The 13,766-nt window shown below is 44.1% G+C and overlaps 2 protein-coding genes across 6 annotated transcripts in view; one reads left to right on the top strand and one right to left on the bottom strand.

The window, feature by feature from the left end:
- Positions 1–8,878, bottom strand: part of PPME1 (protein phosphatase methylesterase 1) — a 29,183-nt gene extending 20,305 nt beyond the window's left edge. For 3 of the 5 annotated variants that reach the window (XR_004842957.1, XR_004842958.1, XM_035901791.1), the window contains exons 1-3: positions 7,664–7,697; positions 6,141–6,344; positions 1,186–1,279 (exon numbers count right to left, since the gene is read on the bottom strand). Coding sequence is in view for 1 of the 5 variants with exons in the window: in XM_035901791.1 (XP_035757684.1) it covers positions 1,186–1,279; positions 6,141–6,259 (213 nt within the window). In the remaining 4 variants the exon portion in view is untranslated. Of the gene's footprint in view, positions 1–1,185; positions 1,280–4,432; positions 4,500–4,642; positions 4,748–6,140; positions 6,345–7,663; positions 7,698–8,731 lie in introns of those variants that run through there. The other 2 variants (XR_004842960.1, XR_004842959.1) reach the window with 2 other exon arrangements.
- Positions 8,879–10,548: 1,670 nt separating this feature from the next.
- C2CD3 (C2 domain containing 3 centriole elongation regulator) overlaps positions 10,549–13,766 on the top strand; it is a 59,204-nt gene continuing 55,986 nt past the window's right edge. The window contains 1 exon segment of the mRNA XM_035901788.1: positions 10,549–10,600. Coding sequence (XP_035757681.1) covers positions 10,549–10,600 — 52 coding nt within the window.

Raw genomic sequence — 13,766 nt, 5'->3', positions numbered from 1 at the left:
CCCATCCCTGGGACCATTCCAGGCCAGGTTGGACGGGGCTGTGAGCAACCTGATGTGGTTAAAGGTGTCCCTGCTCCCTGCAGGGGGGTTGGGCTGGATGGTCTCTAAAGGTCCCTTCCAATCCAAAACATTCTATGATTCTATGACACTGTACTTGTTGGTGTGTTCCCAGTTAGCAAATGGCCTGGATACAACAGCAGTTTGAGCACGTCAAAGAGGATGACTGCCATCAGCTGGATTAAGCAGTAACTGGAAGGCTGGCAAAGAGGACTCAGCTTGAAAAGAAGGATAAAAGAAACACGAACATTTGCAAAGATGGCAGAGAGCCTGGAGAGGAAACAGCGGCAGTCAAAACCTGGTTTGACACTGCCAGAAGATTCTCTGATGGCATCACTGCCTCCGCTTTGGCCAGAGTGAGAAGCTTCCCTCCCCGCACACCAACTAGCGGACTGACAATTTGGGGTGCAACAAGTAGGGACCCACACCTCATGTGTGACCTCACGGTGCTTTCTTGGTGTCATCTGCATTAGCAGGAGCAGCATGGGTAGCATCCACACCTCCCACGGGAGATGGGCACAAGTAGGGGATCCTGCAGTCCCAGAAGAGACCGTGTGCGCTTGTAACCCATGCTCCTTGGGGGTGCATACGACTGCGCACGTGTGTCTGTCTGTGTGTGTACAGAGCTTCCTGGGGTTACTTGCAGCAAGGCTTTTAGAAATTTGCAGGCATTTATTAACATTTAGGTGGTGAGGTTTATCTGTTGTGCTGCTGATGCTGATTCTGAGCACACCATTCACTGATTGCCAGTCAACTACCTGTTGTTAATAAAAATCAATGAACAGCTTTGATCATGATATGGTTTAAACTATGGGAACTGGTGAGTATTTCCCTGCAAAATATGTTATTGAACCATCAGAAACACTTTTTAAAATTAATGATTACTAAAGAAGCAACGCCAGGAACTGACCTTGCTAGTACATCTTAACCGTCACCTTAGAAGGGATCTTAACCGTCACCTTAGAAGGGATAGCTCTAGTTACTGATACTGATCCCTACAAATGAAAAAATGGAAGATGAGAAGAAATCCATGAAAAAGATGAAGAGAACCTCGATAAACTCCATGATAAACTTAAAAGATGATCACGCCCCAGCCACTGAGAATTCCAAGTAGAAGAAAAAGGATATATCCTTGCCAGTTTCGTTTTCTACCACAACATCCTCCATAGATTCAAAGTACTGGCTCCAAAGCACTGGTGAAAAATCACGCTTTCGTCCGGGGCTGCAAGACAAAAGAAAAAAAAATAATCAGCAAGATGTATTTTTAAAATCTTTCATTTAAATTGGCATAAAGGCATTTGTGATGACATGCATTGAAGAGAACACACTGGTGGTACACAACAGTTTAGGACTGGAAGCAAATGACGCATCGGTGAAATTCCCATACAACTACAATATCAGCAATTTTATGGTCAGTAAGGAAATCCTCCTTCCCCCCAGTTGTTGCTCCTATTGAGATCACAAAGATGCACAGGAAAACCAGTGGAGACACAAAAAGAAGAATATTTTCCTTGTAAAGCAATACCAGGGAAGACTGAATGATGGTGGTTGAGACTACACAGACCTAAGCCATGGGAAAAGAAAACGAACAGGGCACACAGTGATGCTGGCCCAGTACAATCTCCCAATTTGCAATAGCCCAGAGATTAGGTGCTTCAAAAGTCAAACGTCATTAAATACCTTTGTATTTAATGGTCTTGGTTCTAGCCTTAAAGCAAGCCTGATGCTGTCGTGACTGGTTCCAGTGCCTGGGACACAGGAAGCCATCCTAAATTTATGACTCAGCCCATGAATCATAATTAAAAAAAAGAATATGTCCCTCTCAGAAGTCACCTTGGCACCATGGCATTGAAGAGCAGAGTGCCAGCTATTTCCTGGACGTTACTACTAATTTACCAATGTACTACTTGTCATGAGATTACAGCTTTCCTAGAAATCTCCTCTGATTTTTGGAAGAAATAGCATTCAAACAGAAAGTCAACCTGTCCTGATGGCTGAGCGGCCGGTAGAAAAACTGTGGAGAGAATTGAATGGTGTGGTATATACAAGAAACTTAGAAACACTGTTGGGAGCAGTGGGTTTAAGTTAACAGCAGCAAGTTTTAATTACAGCTCAAGTTCCCTGGAATTTATTGCAAGGGTTAAAACTTTAACGTATTTGTAAACAGATCTAGTATTTAACTACTTGTGTAGGGCAACATCAGGACCGCGAAGGAAAAGAACAAGACCAAATTAATTTGGTATATGCTTCCCTATCTATCCTGCCTCAGTTACGTACAAGGACCACGAGAACATTATCACAATAAAGACCAATAAACACTCCTCAAGCTGCCTTCCTTCATGTCCTTAGAGCTACACAGGTCTGTGACTCTGAAAATATCCTAAAATAAAAACATTTTGTTAGGAAGGATGCTACCAAGCCCAGTAATGCAAGGAAAAGGTAGTGAGTCCAAAAGGCTAGTTATTAAAGAAAAAAAAGGTAGGGTCTTTAAAAGGTAGGTAGGGTCTGTCTTTAAAAGGTAGGTAGGGTCTTTAATCAAAAGGGCTGTCAGGGGCTGGAAGGGGCTGCCCAGGGAAGGGGTCGAGTCCCCAGCCCTGGGGGGATTTAACAGCCGGGCAGAGGCGGTGCTGAGGGCCAGGGTTTGGGGGTGGGATGGCAGGGGTAGGGGAAGGGTTGGGCTGGGGGAGCTTCAAGGGCTTTGCCAACCTGAACAATTCTATGATTCTATGAAAGCTCTATTTTAAATTAAGGATTGTAACAACAAGACTGCATAACACAGATGCCACGCGAGAACAGGTTTTCAGGCTCCAGTTTGCTCCAGGCTTTACGCTTATTCCCAGGTTGCTGTAATTCCCTTAGGAATCATAACCTACCCATACAGAAACACTGCTTTACTGTCATTAAAAACAAAACAAACAAAAAAATTACCCCAAGAAGGTAAAATCTGGCCAAACGCATCCCAATCACTGGAGATTTCTGGATGCTCAATTCTACCCATCACAAACCAGGGAGCTAATGCCCAGAAGCAAGATTTCTTTTTCTGTCACATCGTTCACCAAATGCTGATGAACGAGCACTGCACAGGCAAGAAAATCGTAACGGTGGACACCAGGGGAAGAGAAAGTGCTTTGGAGATGGACCAAAACTACTGTGTTAAAAGAGGACTCGGTGTGATGAACGATTAGGGCATCGGTGCTTGCTGTGGACTGCTTCATCTCTAGTCATTACTGCTACCTGGAGAGGTTTCCTCTTTTTGTATAAGCTGGCATCTTCCTGCCAGCGCTCCGCACGCTCAGGGAATAATACCTGAACAGAAGCCATAAAGCAAAGCCCGGTTTTCCCAGTAACACATTTCCAAAAGGTGAATCACAGTCATTACTCCCCATAAGCAGCGAGACTCATTTCCTCTTTATAATTAGGCTAATTTCTGCCGCAGTTTGTTGACAGGGACATGGCAAAACGCTGCGACAAATTACGCCTTATATTAGCTGCTCCTGTAGTACTAAAGCCAGGTCCTATCCAGCACCTTCGGAAAAGCAATTCCCCTAAATTACTGGGTGAATGCAGATGTGTTCTGTGGACATCGTATAAAACCAGGACTCTCAAAGGTGCCCAGTTGACAAACCAATTTATTTTTTGCTTCCATCAAAAGGTGCAGCTGTGCCCTCTCCTTGTAATCCCCATTACTAACAAAAGGCTCCGCAATCAGAATTTTCCTGATGACTCAGTTGATGCACAAATCTGTTTCTCAGCCTGATATTCACTCGGTAAGGCTAAAAGAGTAGTGCTTAATTTTGGCAGTGACATAATTAGGCTAGATTCGAGCCCAGTATACAGGATGAGTAACGTGCACCATTTTAACGGGCTTTTTGCACTTCAACTCTTCTGGCGGAGGCAATCAGCACCGAATATTAAAATCGAGCATGGGCGTGGGGGGTGAAAGACCTTCACAGAAGAAATATCTCTGTCGAAGGAAGTTTCTCCTGAATTCTTGGCTTCCTAAAGAAATAGAAAGGAGCGGACAAAGCAGCTTTTCAATTTTGGGGAAATAAAACTCCCGTTTCCCCTGATATTTCTAGAATATGAAACATAAGACAACCACCCCCTGAAGGGTCTAAATTCACTTCTGTGGGTTTCCAGACTTCAGTATTGCTCTTGTCAAATTTCAATTAAATAAAATGAGATGTCACACACCTACGTAAGTCCAGAAAATATGAATCTCTTTTGCTGCCTCCGATTAATCACATTCTCAGAGTAAAGAAAAAACATCACATTCAAACCTTTGCCTTTCAAAGAATGCAGTAGATCGGGAGGAACAGAGTGATATAATATCAAGATGACAAGTTGTCATAATATTGGGAAGAACTGGGCACACCTGCACAGCGGTCCAAGTATCCAAGGAAAGGAGACAGCATGTGCCGCGACACCGATATAACATCCTGCTAGGAAAAACATAAACACAAAAAACTCCCAGCGTGGGTTAAGATTCAAAAAAACAACTAATGCTGAATTTCAGAAGCGAGAATTTGGTATGAAATACAGCAAACTGGTATTATTGAGAAGAGCTTCAAGCTACCCAACTTACAATTGGTTTATCTTCTAGGACCACAAGAATCGGTATGACGAGAGCCATCAAAGGTCCATCCAGCTCTGCAACGTGTCACCAAGAGATGCCAGCACAGCAAGTGCTCTGGAAAGGGTTAAGCAGGGAATAGGGTAAGACCTCCAAATTCTCACTATAAGTAGGACGGGGATCCCCAGCGGCTGCACCCTCAGCACCGTGTTGTATTAAGGGAGGACAGTTTCCATTCGCTCGTCACATAAAATACAAGTCACTTCCAGCCAGAGCTACTTCCACGACGTCTGTGACGGCGGTGCCACGATTTAATTAGGCTTTGAGCAAAAAGGAGTACTGCTGTTTGCTTTTAAGCCCACACGATGGTAACGGTTGCCTGTTCTTTACAGTATTCATGACCGTATAAAACCCTATCGTATTTCCCTTGGCCGGGCCATATATTTTTCAAGCCAAGAGTCCTACTCTATTGACTGTCTCCTTGCCTGGAAGCCATCCTAGCCCTGATCACGCTCGCTTTCCATATAATTTCTGGTTCTTTCTGGAGATGGAAAGAACTGCCCACAGCTTGGATGATTTCCCTTCTCCGGTTTTTGACTAGGTAGGATGTGCAGTTAGCAACAGCAAATTTCATCACCCTGTTAAACTGCAGCATTTCAACGCCGGCAGACTTTTCCACAGCATGTTACAGCTGGGTTTAGGTTTGATTGTCCTGAATAATTCCAGGTGATTAGCAAATACCCTCATCCGCCTGGCTACACTCCTTCCAACATAATCCACAAGTCGGATACAGCAGGAACTCCCTGGTAGCCTCCCCTTTAATGTGAGGCCAGAAAGTTTGCAAGTGGATTCTCTTACCCGTAAGGGAGGCAGAGCACAGGGAAATCCTGGAGCAAGTTGCTGATTAATTGTATCATGCCGGATGATGAGTTTTGGCTGTGTGACAAATTAATCCACTTTTGTGAAAGCGGGGTTACGGCGCGGACAAGCCAGTATTACAGAAGGCAAGGGAACGCAGCAGCCTCTTGACTAGTGCAAGGACATGAAACCCCTATCGCGTAGGAGAGGTATGAAATCACATGAATCATCAGTGGCACACGTTTGGGATATTTAGCATCAAAATTAATCACAACAAAAAGCAAGAAACCAACTTCTCGCAGTTGCGCACCGATGCTACAAGCCCAAGCTGCAGCAACGTGAAATAGCTTGAGCTGTCGCTGATGACCCTGCGCTCAGGATCTGTCACAAATAGCAAAACCCATGTCACAGTTTCTACCAGTAAGTGCAGATTTTTAAGCGTTCAAGACTGCCAAAGGGAATATTAAGCACAGCACTAACCAAAATCAGCTACAGACAGCCAAGCCGCACAGAAAATGTTCATTAATTCTGCGTGGGCAAGAGCAGGTCTAGAGGTACTTGGCATTATTCCCTTTCTGACAGAGGAAGAACCAATCTCAGAACCAACCAAGTCAAGTCATGTACTCAAGGACAAGGCAAGAAATCGTGTTACCAGGACGGGGTGCACAGTCCCATGATGCACGGCCTCCGGAGAGCCGGTGTTTCATCAGCTGACTGCATCCACTGAAGCGAGAGCACGGTGACTCCCGTTGTGCCACGATTCTCAGGCATCGAAGGAAAATCTCAGCTTGGAGCAGTCTGTACTACTACTGCACAAGGCACTGGTGCCACTGTGTCTGGAACACTGTACCTGCAGCTGCATCAATAATTTATGGATATAACTTAAGAGGATTTGGAGAAGTACAGAAATAATTAAGACTAGAAAACGGGGCGTATAGCAAGAAGCTTTACAGAGCCCGATCTGGTTAAACACAACACCAGGACTGACGTGGAGTGGGATGGCAGAGGAGTAGAGGGGTAAGCTAAATTAACTTCATTGCAACCACTCAGATTGAAGGGGATTTTTAGCTCGTTTTCTCAACCAGATTAGCTTCATGAGGATAACTGGATCAGATCAGAAAACCTGGAGAACTTGGTATCAGTTTCAAGCTTCTTAGGTTGACCTGAGGGAGCTCTTTCTCCTGGAACTGGTAGCAAACAGAAAAGGTGACCCTCCAGTCACTGAGAGCACTGATACAGCCACGCAGAATAAACCCGTGAGGCTAGTGAAGATGACATCTCCTTCCTCCCCCATTCCTCCGGATTTAACCATCCCCTGTAAACAGATCTAGCTGAAAACAAAATGGTTTTCATAGAATGGTTTGGGTTTTAGGGACCGTTAAAGCTCATCCAGTCCAACCTCCCTGCCATAAGCAGGGACATCTCCAACTGGCTCAGGTTGCTCACAGTCCCGTCCAACCTGACCTCGAACACTTGCAGGGATGGGGTATCCACAACTGCTCTGATCTTTCCCAGATCTTTCAGCCGGATCTGTTCCCCACCTGGCTAACCGCGGGGCCACCCAAACACAGGGCAATGGAGAAGATGAAGACAGTAGCCTCCATACAACGCTTAGGAAAACCTAAGTGACTTCCGATTTAATAGTGAACCCTGAAAAGGTCAGAATACACACTGCAGTTTTCCACAAAACACCTGGTGACTGCAGGAAGCTGGGCAGTGGCTGATTTTAGAGAAATATCTCTCTGAAGAAAAGAATTAGTATCTTTGATTTGTTATTTTTCCCAGAGCTTCTTATTTTAGCAATACATCAACACACATTCAAAATTAGCAGCCAGCCCAATAAACAGCAGCTGTGATTTTGCACCTTCCTATGCTGAAGCAGTATTTTGCTGACCAAATATTTAAACTGACAGAACTAATTACTGCTTTTTAAAGTATCCGGCAGACCAAAACAGAAACGGATCCAACATAATAAACTTTTCTAGAATAATCCTTAAACTCCAAGCCAGCCAGCCAGCATATTAAACTGGAATCACAAAACAAATTCCGGGCACCCTCTACAGCTAGTTTGATCCTATTGTGCAGTTTGTCCTCTTCATCACGTACTGAAAACGCGCACACACTGCAAGTGATCCCGGAGCAACAGAAGCCCACGCGGCTCAACAAATCTCTCACCAATTTTTAAAGGGGTTTTCTTTCAGGTATTTTCCTAAAAAGAAAACAAACAAACAAACAAAAGGTTGTACCAAGCAGGGAGAAGTATTTTTAGAAATGCCCTTTTTTTTTCTGACCGAGAGTCCATATTTAAAACTACTAACGCAATTAAAAGCCATCACGTGCATCCATCAAGATACTTAATTCTTGCACCACACTTGAACCTGACCAAATCAAACACAATTTATACGTAAGAACTGCCACGGTTGACAAGTTGTATTCAAAAATTCTAAAAATTGACAAGGGCGGTATTTTAAGCTCTGCCTTAAAGATACTGAAAACACAAAATGTTGGGGGGGGGGAATTGTTAAAAGGAAGAAATTAGTTGCAATTGTCATGATTGAATTACACAGATCAGATCCAATCAAGGCCTTCCAGATAATTAAAAGACCTAGGAGATCATACATTATTTTTATTGGAAAAAAACAGCAAATTCTTCTTAATTTCCAAATCCCATCTGGATCCTCAGTTCAGTTCTGTAAGCAAAGTAGTGAAAAACCTAAGCCAAAACAAGACAGCATGCGCATCAGCTGTTACAAAGAACTCTGACCATGAAGTTTGATTTGATTTCCATTTCAACCGAGCGATTCGAACGAATCGCTTTTAATACGCAGGGAATTTCAAACACAACCTCAGACATATTGCTCCTTAAAATAAATGGACATTGAAGAAGGGACTTCAAGTTCCTCTCAGCGGTGTGATTTGCACGTACTGCTCGAGGCGAGGAGAGGCACCGTCTGCCTCAAACACCGGCAGGAGAACGCTACGCTAGGAAAGGCGCGCATTGCTGGAACGGTGCACGCACACGTGCATGTCTGCTGTAATTTAGAGGAAGCAAGGTAGCAGAAATCAATGGGATGTGCTGCGAAACGCGACGGAATTCGAAGCGTACGTCTTGCGCTACCGCAAAAGCTGTGTTGCAGCAGCCATTCTAACTATTCAGTGGTTTTACTTAAATATTAATATCCGCGTTCCACCCAATCAAGGATTCGACATCCCTACAGTTTGCATTTTCACACGTGTCATTACTTTGATATACAGCTGGAAGCGTGGAAATCCGCAGCTGCAAGCAGAGCCGAGATTCAGAGCGACGAGCGGAGCGCTCGGCCCCGTCTGACAGTCCCACGAGCACAGCCCAGCTACTTGCTTCGGCCACTTTGACTTCTCGAATGAGACTCCCTGGTAAAGAGACATAAGGAAGGGACTGTGCTGGAAAACAGCAAAAAAAGAGTAAAAAAAAAATCCCCAAACCAAAGAAGTCTGTTTTCACCTATTTCAATGCAGTAATAGGTGAGATTTTATCACAAACTACTGAAACATGGATTAACCTTTTAACAGCGTATGACCAAAAAGATGTAAGACTTTATTTTGGTTACGCAGTCCTCAGTATAAATGGCAAAAGCTTCTTTGCAAAATGAATAATCTCAGAGTAAGCTTGAAAGCGATGTTTTGAAGCAAGCATCCTACCCCGTAACTTGCCTTTCCACTCAGGGATGACTGAAGCCTGAGAAGTCTCAGCACTGCAGTAAATTATTTCTCTATTTTCCTACAGCAATATCACTTGCTCCACCCTCTGCTTCTTATGATCTGCTTTCAACCACACCACACAGTCACATTAACATGGCCTGCCTGGTTGATAAAAAAAGAAAGAATTAAAAAAGAGAGTAGCCAACACGCGAGGCAGGGGATCGGTGCGTATGAAGCAAAGCATTTAGCCTTGGAAAAATCAGCTTGCCAGCACTGCTGGATATTAAGTTTAAGCCCATTTTAATGGCCTCGCTTCCAATTCAAGCAATTCAAAGAGCAGAAATGAAACAGCTTTATAAACACAAGATACTTAACACAGCAAACAAATGTTTCTCCAAGTTGAATTATTTTTGTTCCCCGTACAAGTTTGGGCTCTAAAGTACTATTTCAGTATAGCCTTGCACATTTGCCAGCACCATAAGTCACACTGATTTTTCTCTGTATAATTAATCACACTCTCTTCCGGTGGCCTGACTATGGAATCTTGCACTTGTTTGTATTGAACTGCATCCAGCTAAGGCTAAATTTTGCTAAACCTGAGTTAAGCCCAGGTGGAAATAATTTACATGAATGCAGATAAGATGCAAGCAGCCACATGGCAGAACTGTAGCCCACAACCTCAGTCATTCCACCACCAAAAAAACCCCAAACCAACCCCCAAAAAACCAGTTCTGCTGAGATGGATGAATGAAGTTATCATCCACAGATGTAGATGAAATAATCTTTCCAGTTCACAGGTGTGTGAAAGCCTCTGTTGAAGTTCCACATCTGGTTTTGGGCACTGCTGTCCAAAAATGAAAACACAGCTTAAGATGAGGAGAGATCAGAGATGTCGGGGGAAGAAGAAAAGGTTAAAGGAACAAAGTATTGAGTCTACGGACTGAGCAGGCTCAGAAGCAAAGGTCTAGATGATGCTGACATCCAGCCACCCTTATCTCCTTGTGAGCTTCATCAGCAATCAGAGACAAGTAAATGATACAGCCGCACAAACAGGTTGACAAATTTAATTCCAGGCAGTTCTGGCATTTGAAGGCATTGACTGAATATTTGAGTGACAGTGCCTTGCTGCACCACCAAGCCCCAAGCATCCATTACCCACACTCCATCTTCAGATCAATGCTGGACCGCTCCGATGCAACACCCTATTTAAAAAGCCACCTTGCCATCCTGCCAGATCTGCCTTCCAGCCTTCCTTTGCAACAACGCCATAAAAGCAGCTACAGCACGAGAGGTTCACCTCATCGTTACTTGTACTTCGCCATCTCCGTATTCCACTTCTTGTCTTCTTCTTACGCTTACGTCACAAGCATCTCCGGACGATGCCGTTCTTGTGTCAGACGTGCGGCGCCTCACACAACGGGAACATCACCCGTAAAGGGATTTACTCGATGTCAGAGCAGTAAACCAAAAATACAACTGCACCGTGCAACTGCAACGCGCTTATGAACTATTCCCTGCTGCTTCGGAGGGGAAGGACGGGGGAATTCTGGATCCTTAACTGCAGCACTGGATTTTGTATCAGTGCTTTCACAAAGTATTTGAAAGGGGGGGGAAGAAAAAAAAAAAAAAAAAAAAAAAAGAGAGGTTTATAGCATTATAGAACAGAAAACAAACTTCCCTTCACAACCATTTCCCTAACAGAGAATGTTCAAAAACCCTCCAAGATCAGCAAGACAGGAAGCATTATATAAATTACTGTATGCTAACAAGCACCGCATGAGCATGAATATTACTGAACTGCAAAAATACCCCATGGGCGTACATCATAAAATCCATTTAAAAATCCCTGGAAATGCTCAATTGTAATTTGTTTGTTTACCTGCAATGAGTAAGTGAAGCAACAAATATCACAGGGGGTTTGTCAGCACCTCATTAAGTTAGTAACTTAATAGCCTTTACTTTTGTCTATTTTTCTAATAAAAATTATCACGAGGATGGGTTTTCAAAGACGACAACACTGACGTGGAAAATACATCCTGCAGCATGGCACCGTTTTGCAAGAACACAGATAATTAGAGGCACAGGAAAATCACATCAGCTTACTTGAGCTTACCAGCTCCGAGGTCTCGCAGCAGAGCACGGATAACCCTATGTTGCAGGAAATTAATTTTTGACTTTTTATTTAACACGGAGACACCTGCCTTGAGGAGCTACGTGACAGAAGTTGACACCAGCAGCAAGACAAACTCCAAACTGGTTTTCCTCCTGTTTAAGGCCACCTTAACACCGATGTTGGAAGTTTTTGTGTTTATTATTAAAGTAGGAATACCTAACCGAACAAGCAACGCGTCACGGTGTTTGTTCGTAGGTCCATCGGTGTATGCACAGCTGGAGGGAAAGAATTAGACGGGGTGCTGACAAACTTTACCATGCATGAAACCAGTATAAAGTCCATTCAAAATTACACAAAATAACCGGAAGGGATGAGACTCTTCAGTTAAACAGGATAAAACAAGAGGAAGAAATAAAAACAGAAAAACTGTGTGTCTGGCAGACTCTGTACAGCAGAAGGGTTTGCTTGGCTAACTCTGTTCCAAACAGAGCCAGCATAATTAAATAACGTATTTAATGTTAAATCTAGCCTTGTATGTACCACGTAACCACTCGGCACACTCCTGCGAAATACAAGACTCCGCAACACAAACGGGTGAAATAGAGGCTTAGCGACTCGTTCGTAACCCCACGGTTCAACACAACGTCAGGAAACAGAGCCCACGAGTCCCAGCTCTCAATTTCAGATAACTGAGATAGAGAAGAGCAGACAGCAATCCTGAGAGAGAGCAATCCCCTCTGAAAGTCAATCAAAACTGCTTCTTTCTAAGTTTTATGCCTGTTTCTATACTAACAGTACAAATTAATCCTTGGATACAACTCCTTTGCTTAGCCTCAAAGCCATGCCATTAAACACCTAGATGAAGCTTAGCTTTAAAATAATTCATATTAAAAGAAATAAGTAGTTGATGAAGATTTGTTAGTATCAGTTCATATACTAACTACATCAATCATATTATATCCATCCAAATATACAGAATAAGATGTGAAATAAATGTTTTAAATCTATGCTTTAAAGGAGAAGAGAAATAGTCCTCTCCCATCCACAAATACCTGAACAGTTTATTTCAGTCACAGTGGACTAGCTGGCTTTTTCATTATTTCTTTTAGTTATCTGATTTCATGCATCAAGGCAAAGGAGATTTCCTGTAGGAATTGTAGGATATTTTTATCCTCCAAATAGAGCACTTCGTATCGTGCAGGAATCGTGCGGCGCGCACCTGGACCTCACAGAGGCTGGCGTTCCTCCCGAGGATCAACCCCTGGTCTTTGTCCCAATCCAGACCTCAGATTTCGTACTTTTAACAACCACCTACGTATGGAAAATCATACAGCCCTGAAAACGCCTTTTCTCACGATTTTATTAAATCTCCATGTTTCTGCCATCCTGTTTAAATCCGCACTTTTGCACAGTGCTGCCAGAGTGTTCTGTTCAGCATCCTGAGACCACACATCTCCTGAGCTCAAATCCCCATGATTACTGCCAGCTTCCTTCACTTCACTCCGCAGCTCTAACTCTCCTCCCTTTACAATCTGGCCACAACCCTGCTGCAAGATCATCGTGCTCTCCTTTAACCATAACCAGGTACCTGCTTGGAAACAAGCTTCTCCCTCACACCTCTGGAGATGAAATTACTACATTCCCTTCAAAGCCACCTCATTTGCAACCCATTTTCTCCCTCTGACTCATCGCGAGAGAATAAAGCGTTTGCCGAGGTTGTTCTTGTCCAGTCAGACCTTTTTAGTTGCCATCCACACAGCTAGACACTGGTCAATCTTCTCTCACAGCTTCCAAAACGTGTTCTCGCTCCTGCTTCAAAGATTTGACATCTGTACCAGACCATCCCAGATTTTCCACCATCTGAAGCAGGGACTTAAGTCACTTGGCAGAGCTCACCTACTGTACAGCTTCACGCATGTGTCTGCTGCTGAGAAGTAACACTTCACAGAATCATTTGGTTGGAAAAGACCTTTAAGATTGAGTCCAACCATACCCGTACCACTACTAAACCAGGTCCCTAAGCACCTCGGCTGCCCGGCTTTTAAATCCCTCCAGGGATGGGGACTCAACCCCTTCCTTGGGCAGCCCCTTCCAGTGCCTGATAACTCTTTCAGTGAAGAATTTTTTCCTAATATCTAATCTAAAGCTCTTCAAATACACCTCTCTCCCCCCCAGCCATGCTTTCACTGACTTTTGAGGTGCCACCTAGATAAATCACGATGCATTGGACCCTCCCATCAAACAAGATGGTAAAAGAACTCAGGGAAAAGGGCTGCTGAAGAGCAATCCCAGCACCAGCCCCCTTCCCCCAGCACCGAGGATACTCTTTGTGCGGTAACACCTCTGCCTGCCTCCTTGCCAGGGAGAGGCGGCTGGAGAAGCCCGGTCCGGATGCTGCTCTCCCGGGATAAGCAATCCAGCACCCATCCCGGGGGTTTGCTGGCGTCTTGCATCGTGTCACCCTCCAGGGAGACCCACCATGGC

This window comes from Egretta garzetta, unplaced genomic scaffold, assembly GCF_000687185.1.
Source record: "Egretta garzetta isolate BGI_Z169 unplaced genomic scaffold, ASM68718v1 scaffold1159, whole genome shotgun sequence".
Classification (NCBI taxonomy): domain Eukaryota; kingdom Metazoa; phylum Chordata; class Aves; order Pelecaniformes; family Ardeidae; genus Egretta; species Egretta garzetta.
Note: the sequence above shows the minus strand (reverse complement) of the source record. Positions and strands in the feature narration are given on the sequence as shown.